General features: G+C 35.6%; 4 protein-coding genes across 4 annotated transcripts in view; 2 read left to right on the forward strand and 2 right to left on the reverse strand.

The window, feature by feature from the left end:
* Nucleotides 1–133: 133 nt before the first annotated feature.
* Nucleotides 134–4,943, reverse strand: LOC113505773 (transmembrane protein 39A). The gene is made up of 8 exons (XM_026888585.1): nt 4,587–4,943; nt 4,130–4,417; nt 3,718–3,857; nt 3,192–3,290; nt 2,673–2,892; nt 2,151–2,313; nt 1,637–1,773; nt 134–1,235 (listed from the first exon to the last, which is right to left on the reverse strand). The coding sequence occupies exons 1-8, from the start codon at nt 4,827–4,829 to the stop codon at nt 987–989; spliced, it is 1,539 nt and encodes a 512-aa protein (XP_026744386.1). The 5' UTR covers nt 4,830–4,943; the 3' UTR covers nt 134–986.
* Nucleotides 4,944–5,233: 290 nt separating this feature from the next.
* Nucleotides 5,234–7,426, forward strand: LOC113505775 (membrane-bound transcription factor site-2 protease). Its single transcript, XM_026888588.1, has 2 exons — nt 5,234–5,402; nt 5,475–7,426. The coding sequence occupies exons 1-2, from the start codon at nt 5,328–5,330 to the stop codon at nt 6,885–6,887; spliced, it is 1,488 nt and encodes a 495-aa protein (XP_026744389.1). The 5' UTR covers nt 5,234–5,327; the 3' UTR covers nt 6,888–7,426.
* A 98-nt stretch (nt 7,427–7,524) lies between these two features.
* LOC113505776 (LYR motif-containing protein 2) lies at nt 7,525–8,340 on the reverse strand. Its single transcript, XM_026888589.1, has 2 exons — nt 8,156–8,340; nt 7,525–7,901 (listed from the first exon to the last, which is right to left on the reverse strand). Exons 1-2 carry the CDS (start codon nt 8,195–8,197, stop codon nt 7,677–7,679), a joined length of 267 nt encoding a protein of 88 aa, XP_026744390.1. The 5' UTR covers nt 8,198–8,340; the 3' UTR covers nt 7,525–7,676.
* Nucleotides 8,341–10,789: 2,449 nt separating this feature from the next.
* Nucleotides 10,790–17,672, forward strand: part of LOC113505945 (sine oculis-binding protein homolog) — a 35,038-nt gene continuing 28,155 nt past the window's right edge. Inside the window, exon 1 of the mRNA XM_026888827.1 lies at nt 10,790–11,779. Coding sequence (XP_026744628.1) covers nt 11,702–11,779 — 78 coding nt within the window. The 5' untranslated portion in view covers nt 10,790–11,701. The remainder of the gene's footprint in view (nt 11,780–17,672) is intronic.

The raw sequence follows: 17,672 nt of genomic DNA on the forward strand, positions 1-17,672 counted from the left end.
TACTTGGCACCTTCCACACCACATCACCTCCGGTAGTGTGATCGAAATAGACCACAAAACAAGGAATATTTAGGAATATTGTATAGTACTCTTATGAGTTATAAATATAATGTAAAATAAAATTTTATCACCACTGTTCATTCAAGTTTTTATTTTTATAATTTCCTTACATTCATGTCCATGACTAGACTATGATAAAATGAGATTACCAGGGTATAAAGTCACTACAGTAAAGACTAAAAATAAAACGTTTTTCTTTATGGCAAGTATGATGTAATTGTTCAGTTTACATATTTGTGTCAAATCTTGTCATATTTAAATAAATAATTTTGATAATTAGTACAATGGTGATTTTTAATAACAAATCAGAACAATAAGGTAACATTAACATGACAAAATAAACCTTAATAAGAAAGATATAAAGTTCCAAATTGCTTGCATTACCAAGGACTGTAGCAAACAACCACAATGATGTTAAGAACTTATCTTACTATTCTGAATTTTATGTTCACCGTACTGTGACGTCATCGGCCTAAGCTCGCTTACACCAGACCAAAACAATAATGACTCGAACGTCAGTCTTATAAATATAATTTCACATTCGATGCTACGTAACAGTGTTACTTTGTTCAAAAACCAAAATCTTAAAATAATGAGCGCAGTTTTAAACAAATATTAAGTACAATTGACTCAACGATGTGATATTATCAAGACAGATATTAGTTCATCTAGAATCGTGATTGATGTAATTTAGTTTTAATGGAATGTAGATTTTCGTTCATTATCGTCAACGCTAATAGACTTATAGAACTTTAACAAGTATCTATGTGGTCTAATTACATAATTGAAAGTACGACGTGTACATCAAAAGGTTTACAAATATCACTAAAGTAAACACCAACCACGAAGCAGTTTCCATGAAACATATTTCTTTTGACAATTTTGTGCGCCGGGTATGTTCTCACAATTTCTTATAAACACCTAATTTAATTTTGGACAGGTAAGGGACCATTTTTGTCTTGTATCATATTCTCTGCCTTATAGACCTTCCACGCTACAAGATAGTCGCGGACCATCTTGAATAATGTGTAGTAGTTTATGAAGAGGAGGATGACTATGGCTAGGAAATTGTGCCATTGTATGGAACTGAAGAGCAGGCATAGTTGTAGCACGATGAGGGCTAGTTGTAAGCACAGCATGCCGCATAGCAGGAGCGATGGGTTCGCGAACACCGTCTGGAATTATAAAAGGGAAATATTTTAGATGTTTTCTATTGACATGGTCAAATACTAAATTGGTCGGTCATCATATTTATGGCTTTTTTTGGTACCAAAATTTTATTATTCGTATATTGTCAGGGACACAAGTAAATCAAAATCAAATCTGCACGGTTAGGCTGGTTGAGATAACCGCCACGTGTCACAGGTTCGTTCCCCGCATATTACAAAAGATCCACGTAGGCTTGTTCTGAGTTTGGGTGTCTTTGTACATATGTATGTACACAAGGATTCACATTCCTTACTGAGGAAGTCATCATAAAAAAAAATCAGAATGATTCCTTTTCTGGAACTACTAATACTACGTTTTCAAAGAGTACCCATCAGAAATCTTGGTATTCACGGATAAGTACACTTACATGGAACCTGCTATGCACGAGTGAGGTGGGGTCTGCGGCGACGGCGGGCGACACGGCCACGAAGCTGCGCGCCGCCGCCGACACGCGCGACCCGCGCGGGTACACGCGCCGCGGACACCAGGTACACACCTCTCCTTCTAGGGAGGGGATACATGAGATTTAATATAGGTGTAGATACTAATGTTACAAATCCAAAAGTATGTGAGTGTTTGTGTATATGTGTGTGCTTAAAACACACCCAAACGGCTGAATTCGAATGATATATTGGAGTTGTACAGACCACTTTTGCTCGATTTCGTGAGATGAGGATGTTTTTGCAGCTATAACCGACCACGCGGCGCGAGCAAAAGTTAGTGTGAAAATAAATGTCTTGTATGTGTGTAAGTATAAGTATACGCGCATGTGCATGTCAGTCCGACGGCGTGTATGCGTTGTATCGCACTCGTGTGACATACATAGTCTGCATGAGTGTGTGTGTGTGTGAGTTAGCAAGTCTGTGTATAGTGTGTGTTACCGCCGGCGGTGTCGGGCCCCCAGCGGCCGAGGTGCAGCGCGGCGCGGTGCGGCACGTCGCAGTAGGCGGCGCCCAGCAGCTGGCTGGCGTGCCGGGACACCAGCCCCGCGCACACGAAGGCCGTCTGCTGGGACGCTGCGTACACGTCGTAGTACAGGTATGACTGAGGGAAACACGAACACGATGTACATATGTGCAAAAAATAACGAAACAGAATATTCTAATTCGGTCGCAAGTGGCTAGAAGCGTTGCCTTGTTCTTTAAAAATGCAGTCTCGGACTCTTAAGCTCTTCTATGCTGACCGCACGAAAAAATTGTGTAGTTTAAAAACATCTTATATGATCTGGCGGTAATGACCTACAGTCAAAATATTGCACTCCATTTTTTTTAATTTCATAGAATGTTTCAATATGACGACATTTCATGCATCAATGCCATCTACACATATCAACGTAAACATAAACACAAAAAATAAAAACACCATAACAAAAATATTTTTAAGTGGAAATGTTAATTGCTCACCTGTGCAAAACAGCAAGGTATGAAACTGGAGTAATAAGCTCCCACAATGGAATTAAATATAATCTTCTTCATCCTGACATTGAAGTCTTGTCGCAGCGTCTCCACTTCAGTGCGTATCTGTGAGGGGTCGTGGGAACAGCAGTGGAGGGGAGGGTCTCCATTGTTCAGCTCCAAAAATGGACTAGCGTGGAAGCCGAACAGTATGAAGTATATGACGGCCCTGGGGAAAAAGGGCATAGTAAATATAATTAGTCTTTCAAAGAACTGGATCAGTGTTGATTTTTATTTTATTTGGAAAATTTGGTAGTGGTTACACAGGTGCCTTTGAGTACCCCTAGGTTAATAAGGAAAAGCATAATATTTCTAATTTGAATTTGAAACAAATATAATCTATGTGGTGGCATCATCTTCAAAACGAAATCAAAAATAATTGCGGTTTCGAGAATCATGATGCCAAAAACACGAAAAACTTGTAACATGCTATAAAATGGTAAAATAATGTATTTGATTGATACTTACGGATAGCACAAGTAAAATATTTTCACCATGGGGTATTTCAGAATTATGAAGTATGCACACCAAGCCATAGCGCCTAGTACTACGCCCAATATAAACATTCTGGAATAAATATATATTATATAAACTTAACAGATATTAAGAGTAAAGATAATCTAAAGAACAATTTTAGACAATGAAGTCACACTGCTTGCATTCTGGTCAGTTTTTTGGGGCTGATGGGTGAATGTGCAGACTAATAATAAAAAATAGATTATGGGTAAAGGTATCATGCTGTTCAACTATTAAATAAGAGACAGGTGTTGCTCTAGATTTTTTTTCTTTTTATCCCAGAGCAGGGGTCTTAAAGTTTTAAGAATTTATTTTAATTAAAAAAGAAAAGTAGAACCAGCTCATCATATGTATATTATTTCTATAGACAGACAACTATATGAATAAAAATACTTTTTGTTAAACAATAAAGTTGTATTAAGTTTATATATGAAAGAATATAAGAAGATGGTATTAAATAAATATAGATAAATAATACCTGGCTGCTATTGTAGCATGTGGCATCATCTTTGGTACAAGTACAGATTTTAGAATAGCCATAGTTATGCTGAGGAGCAGTTTCCTGAATATTATTGTCACTATAAATGCTACCAGGTGAGGGTCAATAAGGTAGAAATTCTGAAATAAATTTTACTAATATTAAATATTAAGTACAAACTTGGACTATCTTAGTAATAATAGTTAGTACTACAGTTAGAGTGTACAGATTTGATTTCAAAATTTCCCATTATTATACAATTAATATTTATATAAACTTCTCATCAATATACATAGTTCTTACAATGTTATTTAACTATACCCTTTTTTTAAAATTCATTTTAACACAGATTTCAGGTGTAAATATATTTATCATTAAGATACTTCACAATTTATTTTGACCTCAAACTCACCATGGCCTGGTTTGTGTATGAGTGTGGAAGCCACCAGGCTGTCCTGTACAGATTCAGGAACTGAAGTCCAGTAGCCACTAGAGTGAACACAAATGTCATAGCTTCAAACAGTAGATTTCCGTCCTGCGGTATATAAGGGAAGGGGATGTGTTTGGGTTGAACCGGCCCGTCCACCAGTTTAACCTCTGGTGTGCTGGTGCTTGTAGGAACAGCAGGCTGTGGGCGGGCCGGCCGACCTAACCGCTTCCCACCTCCATTGATCTCTTCATCAGGCACCGGAACTGAACCCTGGAATGAGGAAGAGGTTTTAGTTTTAGACGAATAAAGAGATATTTCTATATTATATTTGTTTTATACCTAATATTTGATAAATTACGCACTAATTTCATGCAAATTGACATTATGTGCTTGATAAACTAGATAACTTGTATGTTTATGGAATTGTTTGTTATGTTACCTTCTTATTTACACCACTAGCCTTCTTAGATCCATGTGGCACCATTTTACAGGCTAACGGCGGCAGAGGCCGCTTGATTAGTGGGTCTTTAATGATTTTTCGCCGTCTAGAGACGGCAGTAGACGAAGTGTTGCTAACTTGGGAGTTCGCCCAGCGTCTCGCCAGGAGAATGGTCAGGCACCCAACGACCGCTGGTAAGAAGAACACGACAAAAGGGCCACTTTCATTTTCCGTACAACTCATCACTCACATGTTAAAATGTTTTTTAAAGTGTCACAATATTGGTTTATTTCGAATTTCCGATTACTGACGATCAACACTGAAGAACACTGTACACAGTACACACGATTGACGACTTGACGAAATCAACACATGTCAAAATATACTTTTTATAAGAATAGTAACGTGAACAACGTCACGAGATCATTCAGCCCATCAGTCTTCAAAAAACAAAAAATGCTGAAAAGAAACAATAGAACAGACCCTAAGACAACTTTTATTCACATTTGATCAAAACTTAATCATCAAACTAACTAAAACAAATTGAAAAAGTTATTAAATACAGATTTTGCCATTTTTATAATCTGTATTTCAATGCAGTGCACTGTGCAGTACTTTGCAACCTCTGCAATCGATATGTCAAATTTCAACTTAAATGTGACTCGCAGCCGGCTCTCGTAGCTGGATATTTTACAATGTTTCATGAATTTATTAACATAAGGCCGTTTTAAAGCTACAATTATGTCTTTCACAATACTCTGCTCCTTCGTATTAGCATTTTATGTCGTAATTTGGTTCTTTGACTCTTTCTTTAAGGTATTATTCTAGGAAATAGCTGTGTGATAACAGTGTTTTTGTGTATATTGATCAAGTTTCATTACTTTTCAGAGTTGTATGCACTACCCATATTACGCATTCTTGGAAGGAACTGGCCTACAGATCGGAATACTTAACTTTAAATGGACAACGACCGCTTTCAACAGGTTTATATACAGATGGAGCAAGAACTTAGCCCGCGTGTTACGCAAATGGTACACATGCGGCTACATATTTACCATTTGGATCTTCTTGCCGTTCGCTCTGTGGACTCTCCTGACATTTATATTTGAGCATTTCTATGAGACTATTCAAATCAACAATGTGCCTGAAGTTAAAGCAATGTTACCTGGAGTAAACATTCCTGCGTCAGATTTCTGGGTATACTTCTTAGCTATAGGGTTTAGTACTATTTTTCATGAGCTTGGCCATGCAATGGCTGCAGCTCAAGAGGATGTGCAGCTCATATCTGTAGGTGTATATGTATTTACTATAATACCAGTAGCTTTTGTGCAAATGAATTCAGAACACTTGAATAGCTTAGCTGTGACTAAAAGACTGAGAATATTTTGTGCAGGCATCTGGCATAATATTGCCACTGCTTTCATTGCCTTACTGTTATTCTTTTCAGCCCCAATTTTATTCAACATAGCATATGAAACAGGCATAGGAGTTAGGATTACTGATTTTACTGATGATTCTCCTCTAAAAGATGTCAGGGGACTTGATAAGGGTGATGTTGTAACATCTATAAATAGTTGTGAAATCAAAAATGCTAATGACTGGTCATACTGCCTCCACATGGCTCATGACCGGTTTGGTATATGTACCAGTGCAGAATTTGTTGCTCAAAATGATGAAATCATGATGGAGACTATCAAGGAAAATGATGTTGTAGAATGTTGCCGCAAGGATGACTTGTACAGTTTCTGTTTTGAATACTTGGAGCCCAAAGTAGTTGCTGATTCAGTATTGCCAGGACAATACTCATGTCTAAAACCCAGAGATATGGTGAAGGACAAGTTTATAAAGTGCACTGAGCATGGAGGTTACTCATGTCCAAGAGGAATGCATTGCTTGAAACCTTCTTTGAACAACCACACTTACTTGATAATCATAGAACGAAAGGACAACAATGCTGTTCTTTATTTAGGATTGCCATATGATTTACATAAGACTCTCTTCACAGACCAATACTTCCCAAGGCTGGGGTTGTTCTCATTTTTCTCTCCATCTCAGTTTGAGAAACTCCTGAGGTACATATTTATATTTTCAATGGGTATTGGATTTTTGAATGTGATACCTTGCTATGGTATGGATGGTCACCATATTACAAGAAGTCTGATACAAGTGTTAGCTAAGTATCTGAACAAAAATGGTGATTTTGTTACTTTTTTCACAGTTTTCACTGTAGTTGTGGGCACAGGGGTTACAGGACCCATTCTAATATATTTGTTTTACAAGGCTATTTATGTAGACAATTAGTTGTTTTTTTTTTACTAGATTCATGTGATTTATTTGAGTTTGTTTAAAATTGTTTTATAGCATTATTGGTTTATATTAGAATTTCCATAATCCCTTAGTACCTCAGGGCTTAGAACTGTGCCTAGTCAAACAAAATTAATACTAAAGTTGATAAAATCCAGCCTGACCCTTAGGGTAATGCAAATGTGATTCTAAAATTAATAAAACAATGTGCTTGTGCAATAATCTATGAAGTATTAAATTCCAGTCCCATTTAAGCAAAAAACAAACAATTGTGACATACTATTTTTTAATTTTGTGATTAGTTTTGTATCAGTGTAAATTGTGAAAGTGAAAAAAAACTTATATGAATTCCCACAAGTGTGATTGACTGTACCACTTATTAATCCATGTACTTTCTACAATTATGTTTATTGTCTTATTTTCAATGTTAATTTTCTTGTAAATAGTTAAGTTATTGTTAAGGTTTTAGTTTTAATTCCATATTATTTATATTAATTATAAATGAGTCACATTAAAACTTTGTACAGTACAAAAAACTATGTCTTTTATTAATTGTAACCAGTGTTTATTTAAATTAAGATTGCAACATAGTTCTAAAAGGATAAAGTAATTGAAATGTGATAAATAATTAATATGGCCTTTACAATTACAATTTTATTACTAAAATTAATTATGTACAATTTTCTAATTGAAAGAATCGTTTATAAGAAAAAAAAACTAGATTATATTAAATTTACTATAACCTCCATTCTAGTTACCTATTTCTATTTCTAATTTTTTAATTTCCTAACTTTTTTTTGTATACCCTGTCAACTGTTGTAAATCTTTCAAAGACTTCTTTCCATAGTGAAGCATGTTCTTGATAGTAGCTTCATCAGTCTCGTGCATGTTATTCTTAAAGTCAATTCGGGCCCAATCTGCCATTTCAGCTTTGTTAGCCTCATCTTTGACATGTCTTAATGTCCTGAAGATATCCCTGTAGAGCTTGAGAACTTCTTGTCGAAGGAGGAACTGTAAAATAAGATTAATAACAGTGATTAAAAGCAATAGTTGACAAGGACCGGTAGTAAAATATGGAATAAGCTTCAAAATATACGTAGGATGTAGGTACCCAATAATAATGTTGGGAGAAATGGCCATAATTATATTGTTGTGCTTGTTTAACTGCGCTAGAAAGCCAATAAAGGCGTAACAAAGCGAGTTTTGCTTCGAAAATACTTTCAGAATTGGAATATTGCCTAGAATAGTCACAAATGCGTAATTACCTGCTTCAAGTGAAGGGTTTTTTTAGGCAATTTCGTACTCATTGTACAGATTTGAAAATTCCTCCCTATGATAATAACACAATCTTCAGAGTAATTTCATTTTGATTGATTGTTTGTTGTTTTAATGCGTAATTTTCTTCATTATTTTGCTTGACAAGGTATCAGCTGTTTTCTAAAAACATGACATAACTGACGTAAGCTTGACATGAGGAATCAGTTTTCGAATTTTGTCACGCATAAATGTGATTAAAATCAAACTAAGATTTCTTTCTATATTTATTTTATTCATAGCAAAGACATTATATACTCTACTAGCTTCATGGTTACTTATTAAAAACATTATACATAATGGCTGAAAAGAGGTGAAGTTTGAAGGATAAGACAAGATTTAATATTACTAACTCTACACACGCACCTGATTGAGCACAGATTATTTTTTTTTTGCGGCTCGCTGTATCTCGTCAATACATTAGATTCAAATAAGGTAAGGTAAGGGTATACGAGCATGCTCTATAAGGCGTATTCCGCTCACTTATTAGATATACGAAAAATCAATACTAAAATGATATTGCGTCTCATTAACTAAGTATAAATAATAGAAAAATAAATGGGGTTCAAATTGATAAACTAGACAATAATCTGAATCCTAACAGAAAATTGGGCCCTGCAAAATTTTAAAACTGGTAAACGGTACTGGCAACTTCAAAAATAATTAAAAAAGATGATGAGATGGTAGCCCCAGTGAATCTTTGAGACAGGCAAGCTATTAGAAGCATTAAACCAGTACCCGAAAAAGCCTAAACCCTACAGCTGGATCTGGTACAGAAATGCTTTTAGTGTCAGCTGTAGATATTCTCGTTTTGAAAGCTTTTGTATAACATTATTTATTTGATAGACACTTCGGTTAATCTCTGTGAGTACACTAGAGTATCCACCATCTGCCTAGATTTTTGTCAACTACATACTATATTATGTTAGGATTGATCCAGTCTAATCGGATTAAGCAGTTACAGTAGGCTCAGGCGTAAAACAAATTAAAATGTTGTTTGACTTGCCTTGACTGGTCTTGTGGTTTAGACGGTAAGAGGTCCTTCTTGCTATAACGCAGTGGGTGGGTTCGATTCCCATCAAAAATAAATGTTTGTGCGATGATCATTTGTTTTGTGTTTGGGTGTAATTTACCTACACTATTTATGTATTTAGAAATATAAGTATAACTATGTTTATCAGATGTCTAGTACTCATAATACAAGCTTTACTTAGTTTGAGACTAGCTAGACTACTAGAGATGACGTTGTGTGAAAGTTGTGGAATGTTAATATTTCTTAACAAAGATCATTTCACTTAACATGTTTTAAGGGAAATCACGAAGGGAAAGTACGAAGAAAAATTAAACAAGAGAAATCTGAAATATACTCTTAAAAATGATAAAAACGCCGCCGCGCGCCGCCCGCGCCCCTCACCATTGCTACAAGGCTCAGACCGCGCTCGCAATTCGTAGTTTTTTAGAAACACAGCTCTGTTAGCTGTGTTTCTAAAAAACTACGAATTGGATCATAATATTAAATAAAAATTTCATTTTAAATTTATTCAAATCTCATAAATACTATTTTTTTATCATGAACGTGTTCTAGTCATTGGATACATGAACTGGGCTGCTTTTGTAAGACGACTAAAAAATCACCGTGTATATACAAATAGCAGCCGGGAAGTTTTTCCAAAACACAGAACAAATCGTCCAATGAAATCGATTGTCACAACAAAAAAGCCGATGATATTAACACCTACCTTACATCGACGCTGGCACGGACATCCGCGTATTATAAGCATTTGTGTGATCTACGAACGCTTATCCTGAATCTTGGTGTCTTTATGGATGTGACTGGAATATTGGTAACACCCCCCAAGATACCAGAAAATATAAATTTATGACACCTGCATTAACCGAGATAATTAATGCCAACTGCGTTAATTTATTTATTTCTTTCGCTTCCAAAATGAAAGTAAGGAAGATAACTGGGTATGAAAAGAAACACTGACTGACTTTTTGAATAAAGTTTTAGGTAAGACGCGTACTTATCGGGATAGCCAGTTTCGCACCCAGCCTTCTTGATGATGGTTGCAAAATCGAAAGTTCAACATGTGTTCAAACTCTTACTAAATTTATCTTAATGAATCTGCCCCCGAAATATCAGAGTTCTATTTTATCAAAAATCTACTCCAATGTTTAAGTTTCGTCACAATTTTTTCGTGACTTTTTGTCTAATTACTCAAAGCAATAAAGCCGTATATTTATCTCATAGATATGTCTTTGTTTAAAAAGACACCAAGATCGTCTACCTTTTTTGACTTAGTACTTACCTAAAAATGTTCGTCGAATGATTAATTATAACATTATTGCACGTATTTTTCGTGGCGTTGAGATAGTAAATATCTAATCATGGTCTCATGTTGAGGCCCGCATAACTTAAACTATCTAAAAAACATTTTGTCCTAGAATTTCAAAGTTATAAAAAAAGGTCTTTGTCTTGCGCGTTTTCTATAATCTTTTTTAATATTTGTTATTGAAGCGGCAACAGAAATTCACCATCTGTGAAAATGCCAACTATCAAACTATATAAATCTGATGAGAGATTTGTGCATTCGATACAGCCTGTCGACAGACGTACAAATAAACTTCAATCTAAAAACCCTGAAAAATTTGCCACTATCATGCAATTAATGTAACAAGATGGCTACTGGGGGTATCAAATTTGAATAAAACCATCGTCTTCCTAAAGACAGAAATCTAAGTTAGACAGAAGATACAGCTTTTAAAAGCTTAGTTCTTCTTAATTCCATGTAAAAGAGATATATATACAAAAACACTCTTCTTCTTTACTGCAGCCAAGCTACGAACGATAGTGTAACTGTTTGCTAGACGTAAACTTAAAAAGGTAGGTACATTATGGTAACCCTACTGCGACGAGCAGTACCTCTATTTTTTTGGGATATAAAATTACCATTTAATTATCATCTACTTACTTTAATTGAATACAACTTAATAGTAAACATGCTTATTGTTTTTTTCGCTTTCATTGAAAAGTAAAGTAAAAAGCGTCTTCTTAAATAACAACTAATACTACTATTGTCTACTATGTTCGTATCAATAACTCGTAACTATCAAGTAAGCAGGAAAGATAAAACTCATTAGTTAACATCATGATCTGAAAGAGAGGGGTTGATTATCATGAAGCTGTAAAGTGTATGAAAGTTATCCGCCCTTGCGCCATGTCCGTCCGTAAGCTCCGCCCTAGGTCCGAGAGATCGCGGGAAACCGAGCTTTTTCCACAGCGCTTACCCACCCGACCAATCATAGCACACCTCAGTCGCGTTGCGAGCGCCGCGCGGAGCGTACGTATCTCGAGCCGACCGCTACAGCGCGCATCAAATAATGTTTACGCGATCGCTAAACTTGGACAAGAAAAACTTTTGAATTATCCTGTAAATATTTTGAATGTGTTTTCCTTGTTTAATATTTAAGTTAGTGGACTTTGTAAATATAAAATGGACAACAAAACAGCTTCAAATCCCTCATCACCACCAAGGGCTCAAGTGAAAAAAGAAAATGAAGAAGAAATCAAGGTAAGGTTCAGTTACAAATATTTTCGCCGACATTGACGTGGGTTTCCGTTGGAAAACCATCATCGTGTTACGGTTTCGTCTTATTGGCAAGCGGCCTGCTTCAGCCGGTCTCGTAATAGGAGACGACCGATTCGTATTTTTAAATTCGATATTTATTCACCATGATCTGAGAGGGGACCTCTACAAAGGCTGGAGTCTCGGGGTTACGCCGAATAAATTATTCGGTGTTATGTTACGATATTAATTACATTTTGCGATACACAATAAAACGCGTGTAATATCACGTTTTCGAGGCCTTTTCCAGCCATTAAAGTGTGTAACGCGATATCCGAAGCGCGCTCGGATCGCTGTAACCAGAGTCGCTGGATGTTTTGATAATAGATATAGGCGGCGCTGGTGTGTTGGTGTGTACCGACTGGCAGCACGGTGACTGTGTGCGTGCGGGGTAATTTTAGACGTTCCTTTGCTCAAAACGTAACTCGAGACCGTCCCAGGCCACAAGCCGACGCTTCAATTTATTGTTTTCATCTGTTAATCGTAATTGTGGACGTATGGTAGCGTGCCGGTGCGCTTTGCTGTCGACGATGGTCGCCACTCGCCCGCCCCCGTGGATTCGCGCGCTTTTATTTTGGCGCCACGGAAATAGTTTGACATGTCAATAACCCCATTGGCGGTGTCCACGCGGCGGTGACGTCACAGGACACACGCGACGATTTAGCTAACATTTGAGGTCGATTTAATTTATTATATTAGCCGCCTCCCCGTCCTAGTTACAAAGGTATCTTGTATTATTAGTTTTATTATTAAACGGACAGAAATATTTTTCTGGTAGCGTAGTGTAAAAATAAAAATAAGAAGTTTCGTTCTTTTACTTGCAATTTGTGGCTATGTTACTGACGTATTAAAGAGCTATAAATTAGATGAACACAAAATGATACGTCTTGCAACATAAAATCATTGAACGGTAGTAATAAACTGAATATAACGATCTGATAAGTCGTAAGTGCTCTCAACCTGTTATTAAGCGGCCATAAATAGCAAAATGCATTTCACTTGTAAATATAAATCGAGGTGCACATTGTTAGGTGTTCAAGTGCTTGCTTGTTATGCTAATTTTGTACCAATAACATATATAAAATAAAAGCAACAAAAACAAGTGGGAGCTTTTTCACTTTACATAAAGACAAACAATTCTTATTGGCTTTTATGTTTCTATCAACGCTGCTTTACTCCTTTTACTTATAGCTTAATTAAAGCATAGGGTATAAAATGAAGGACCGATAATAAGTACTATCAAAATAACCGATCGTCTATTGGCGGTAAAAAAGTCAAATTAATATGACCAGTTGATAAAAGCTTTCTGAAAGCTCACTACATTCAACAAAAAATAAAACGTTTAGAATTCATGCATACGAATCAAAATAGTTTATCACTTGTCAAAGATTTTGATTGAAACAAAATTACAACTCTTAAGCGGCATAAAACAAAGGGAGATTATTTATTACGTCATGATACTCGTACATTCATTCAAATTTCATGTAAAATTGAATAATATCAAAGATATGAAGTAAAAATTATATAAAATACACAAACATCGATTTGCATGATTCTCCGCTTTCATTGTTCTCCAAAACTATTTTCGTATGATATAATACGTATATCGTGATTTCAAACCAATTATTATTTACATAGAATCTTGTTTTCTATCTAAATGCAAATATGGAATGTAAAATGCATTGAGCTATTACTTTGTATCGTACATCGAACTTGCTCGTGTCATGTCATGATCAAATGCATCGGGAAATTGACGGGATTGCTTCGAGAAATCTTAAGGAAACACGCGAACTTTATATCAGAATAGATATGATTGTCTGGTGGTATTACGCATTATGTGGAGCCCATTAGTCTGCAGGGGCAGCGCGATTGTCCGAAAGGGTTGCCGTGGCCCCGGTACAAGAAGGGCTAAGGAAGGAACATTGGTGGGTTTAAGTCAGTAGGCATCTGACACTCCTTTCTGGTCAACCCAAAACGAAAGGAATCATTGGATGATTTCGCATCCGAAAAAAATAGTGGTATTACGAATTGACGACCACCCTCAGTAACTTTTACTGAACTGGTAAGAAAAGAGCTTTGAATTACCTTCTAAGTGGTTTGGTAGACAGCAGTATAGTCTGAGAGTAACTACGGCAAATGCAATTAGCTACGGAGCTACGAGATCGATAACCTTAGATAACTAATGGGCATACTTTGTTTGAGTAACAAACTTTTAGTTTGTGACCGGTTGAAACACTTTAATGTTACAAAACACTTTTTTTCCTATTTTTAAGTGGATGGTAGATGTTGTATGTAGAGCGGCACCATAGGCCTGCATGAGGTCATTAAATGTGCAGATGTATTGGCAGTTAGGGTCAAAAGATGGGTCTTAGTTTATTCAAAGCACCTCACTCGCAATGGTGATCGGGTGGGTCTGAGATTCCTTACGTAAAAATTGATTTACAATCAGACTTTCTAAGAGTGTTAATGCACATACCAATACCAATTCTAGACGGTAAGCGCTCCTGGAGTTGCATTAATTTGTGGTATTGGGAGGTGTTGGTAATTCGCGGCTTGTCTAGTGAAGATGAGAAATAGCTTGCTTACCGATAGTTTAAACATGGTATGAACTTGTAAATGCAAAGAAACAGTAGATGTCTGAAATATTATCTTTACTTTTATAGAGGAAATCATTTTGTATCAACCAAACATATTGAAAATAAATGATGTGCACTTCCTTGATGTTTACACAAAAATATAGATATGACTACAGATGCCTAACATTATTCTATTGTTAAGACTTAAGAGTATACTAGATGTGATATCGTACTGAATACACTCATAAAAGCTTTTGAAAAGATTCAACCACCATTGAAGTGAAGTTACACTAAATAAAACGCAACAAAACGTAGATAGATGTAGGACAGGCCTAAATTTAAATTAATTTAATTGTATCGTATAATGAAATAAAGTCATTACAATCAGAACATTTAAAGTGATCATTTAAATAAGACAATAATTTAATCCGACGCGTGCAGTCATGACACGATGCCCTAGAATCTTTTCCGCAAAACGCTTACGAAACGTCAGTTCATAAATATTGCACTTGCAACAAATGCGCGCACGCACTTTATTGGGCCAAGGTCGTTGACGCAAATTATTTAATTACCACCTTATTTCTGTGTGTTTAAGGTTGATAGTTGCAAATCTGCTTGTAACATTGTCAGTGTCGCATCTTATTTATGTAGCACATGTGCATGTAACGTATCGTTTGATATAGTGGTCATTTAGTTTGAGAGGTCAGCGAAGCATGGTCAAGGAAGTATTTTTGATGATGCATTAGCTCGATGTGAAGACATGATTGTAATCCACCTATAAACCTTATTTATGTTTAGCTGAGTAATACTAATTGAGTTTTACACGTGTCTTGGTTAAGCGTAGCGTTTGGTAATATATTTTACCTGATTCATGAATAATGACGCATCGAAATCTTTTATTGGGAAATTTACTGCGTGGCTGAAATTAAAAATATCTGGTATTCGAAAGCATATGGAACCTAAGAGAACCTAGCTGTTGCAGTGTTGTAAACTGGATTAGTGGTCACCCTACAAAAGAAATAAGGTTTTTTATGGAGTTCTTTGAAAACAATAAATGATTCACAAGACATGAAGGGTGAACAGGGGTGATTAGTTACGTTCATATTCAAATTAACGCTCACTTGTACAATCGAAATAATTACTAATTAAATAGATTACCTATATTAGGTAATTATTTTAATACATAACGAATTACAAATAAAGATAACAATCGCATCTTTTCTAGATTTTTTTACTTTAATTTAGTCTATTAGTTTAGTAATTTAGTAAATATATACTAATATTATAAAGCTGAAGAGTTTGTTTGTTGGAATGCGATGGTTAATTTTAGAAATTACTGTTCCAAATTAAAAGTATTTCAGTGTTAGATTACCCATTTATTGAGGAAGGGTATATAACGTCGCGCTATAATTAATAGTAGCAGAAAAATCATGTAAAAATATAAAAAAGCAGTTAGAAGATGCGTACACTCTTAAATTACAAAACTGAAATTAAAAAAGTCTTAATTTCGCGCGCAGTTTCCTAATAACATCAAAAATCTTGACTATTAACTAAATCAGCCAAAAGTCGTCTTTGCCTTCCAACCAGGCCGACCTACAGGCACAATATGGCATACAAAAGAGATAATATAATAATTACAACAATATAAAGTAACGAACAAACATGGAAAGTCAACACTGGTGTGATGTGAGCGACATGCGATAGCCAGTTGTAACTGACACCGGGCGATGCGATGCCTCTGCATTGTACATCTTTCATAGAACAACGAATACAGACGGGGTATCAACGTCCTGGGGTAAACGATCGTAAATAATGTAAAGTTGTTTCAATAATTTTAATTCTAATTTTATCCTTGTGTCGCAGGCGTTTCACAAACATACAAATCACGTCCACAAAGACACCAAGGCAGAATAAGCAATTGAATGAATGGAAATTGAATTAAATTTGACACTATTCGTATTCTCCTAAGGTTTTGTCAATACAATAATTGGAAGTTTATTGTATTGACTCTTCCGCCCCGTAGATACTAAATTCTGCTATTTACAATAAATTGCCGATGAATGAATGGTTGAATCAAAAATTGTGAATAGCGGAATTGGCAGCCTATTCTAATAAAGCATTTTGGCCGTTTTAGTTAACAAGTATCCTGTATACCTCGTCGCGGTACCCTAATTGAAGACAGGGGTAGTTTACGTGGACTTTCTCGGGTTTAAAATAACCGCCGGAATATATTCAGTTGACTAAGGTTATGTTAATTAACCTACGAGAAATCGTAGTAAAATCAAATGCTGATGAAAAAAAAAAGAAAAATGTTATAATAATCCTCATCATTTCTTGTCCTTTGATTTGAAATAATAGAAGAATTTCAATAAATAAATCCACGTGGGCATACAAAACAAAACTGGTTTTACCTGAAACCCAGCACGGGAACTAGGTCTGTAAGCTTGCTGCCGTGAGAAAAAAAAGTGGAAACAAAGATGGGTAAAGAAGTCACATAAGAAAGCTCTTAAAACTGGCAGAAAAGGTTTTCAATAAAAAAAAACAGAATTACTTATCATAACATAACCACAAAGGCTTAGCCTAAAAGTATTTATGTCATGTCCGTATGGATTGAGGAGCCACTTTCGATTTAAAAAGGAAGCTCGCCCCCTTATTTAGTAGGAAAGTAAATAATTTTGTAGACCGAATTCTGAAATTTGTAGTATAATATGTCTAAAGTTATGTAACTGTGAATGTGGCTCCTCAATCCAAACATCTGAATTGAGGAGCCACCTGAAACACGGAAAGTATTCCATGTATATTTTTGAAAATTTTGTATCATTTAGTAGCAATTGTGTATAGTGTCTACTAAAAATTTGAGCCCAGTACTGTTTATATTCAAGAATATACAATACTTTTAATGTGGCTCCTCGATCTATACACAAGAGCATGAATTGCCATGAAAGTTATTGGTCAATTTATATTCCACTCTAAAGACATTTAGTAGTAAGTGTGTTCGAATTTGTAGTATATGGACAAAGTAGTAGACTGAGCGAATTTAATAAATAAATGCATTTCATTTGGCTCCTCAATCGTGACGTCTGCATAATAAATAATTGACTGTACCTACCTGAGATCAAAACGGAATAAAATACCAGAGACACTAACATTTAGTATAAACGGTCTAATAAATACATATGCACAGATCAACATTGTATATGTTCGGTATCTGAAAAACAAATCACTTCTAAATATTCCTTACGAATTCGCTATTTAGGGTGACC

The sequence above is a fragment of the Trichoplusia ni genome, chromosome 27 (genome assembly GCF_003590095.1).
Source record: "Trichoplusia ni isolate ovarian cell line Hi5 chromosome 27, tn1, whole genome shotgun sequence".
NCBI classification, from domain to species: Eukaryota; Metazoa; Arthropoda; class Insecta; order Lepidoptera; family Noctuidae; genus Trichoplusia; species Trichoplusia ni.

What these genes read in the sequence shown, in the direction of transcription:
- LOC113505773 (XM_026888585.1), bottom strand. Translation starts at nt 4,829, where the DNA reads ATGAGTTGTACGGAAAATGAAAGTGGCCCTTTTGTCGTGTTCTTCTTA. An exon ending in CATGCTACAATAGCAGCCAG is followed by an intron (nt 3,291 to 3,717) that starts GTATTATTTATC and finishes TATTTATTCCAG; the next exon opens with AATGTTTATATTGGGCGTAG. An exon ending in TACCTTGCTGTTTTGCACAG is followed by an intron (nt 2,314 to 2,672) that starts GTGAGCAATTAA and finishes TGTTTCCCTCAG; the next exon opens with TCATACCTGTACTACGACGT.
- LOC113505775 (XM_026888588.1), top strand. Translation starts at nt 5,328, where the DNA reads ATGTCTTTCACAATACTCTGCTCCTTCGTATTAGCATTTTATGTCGTA. An exon ending in TCTTTGACTCTTTCTTTAAG is followed by an intron (nt 5,403 to 5,474) that starts GTATTATTCTAG and finishes ATTACTTTTCAG; the next exon opens with AGTTGTATGCACTACCCATA.
- LOC113505776 (XM_026888589.1), bottom strand. Translation starts at nt 8,197, where the DNA reads ATGAGTACGAAATTGCCTAAAAAAACCCTTCACTTGAAGCAG. An exon ending in AAACCCTTCACTTGAAGCAG is followed by an intron (nt 7,902 to 8,155) that starts GTAATTACGCAT and finishes CTTATTTTACAG; the next exon opens with TTCCTCCTTCGACAAGAAGT.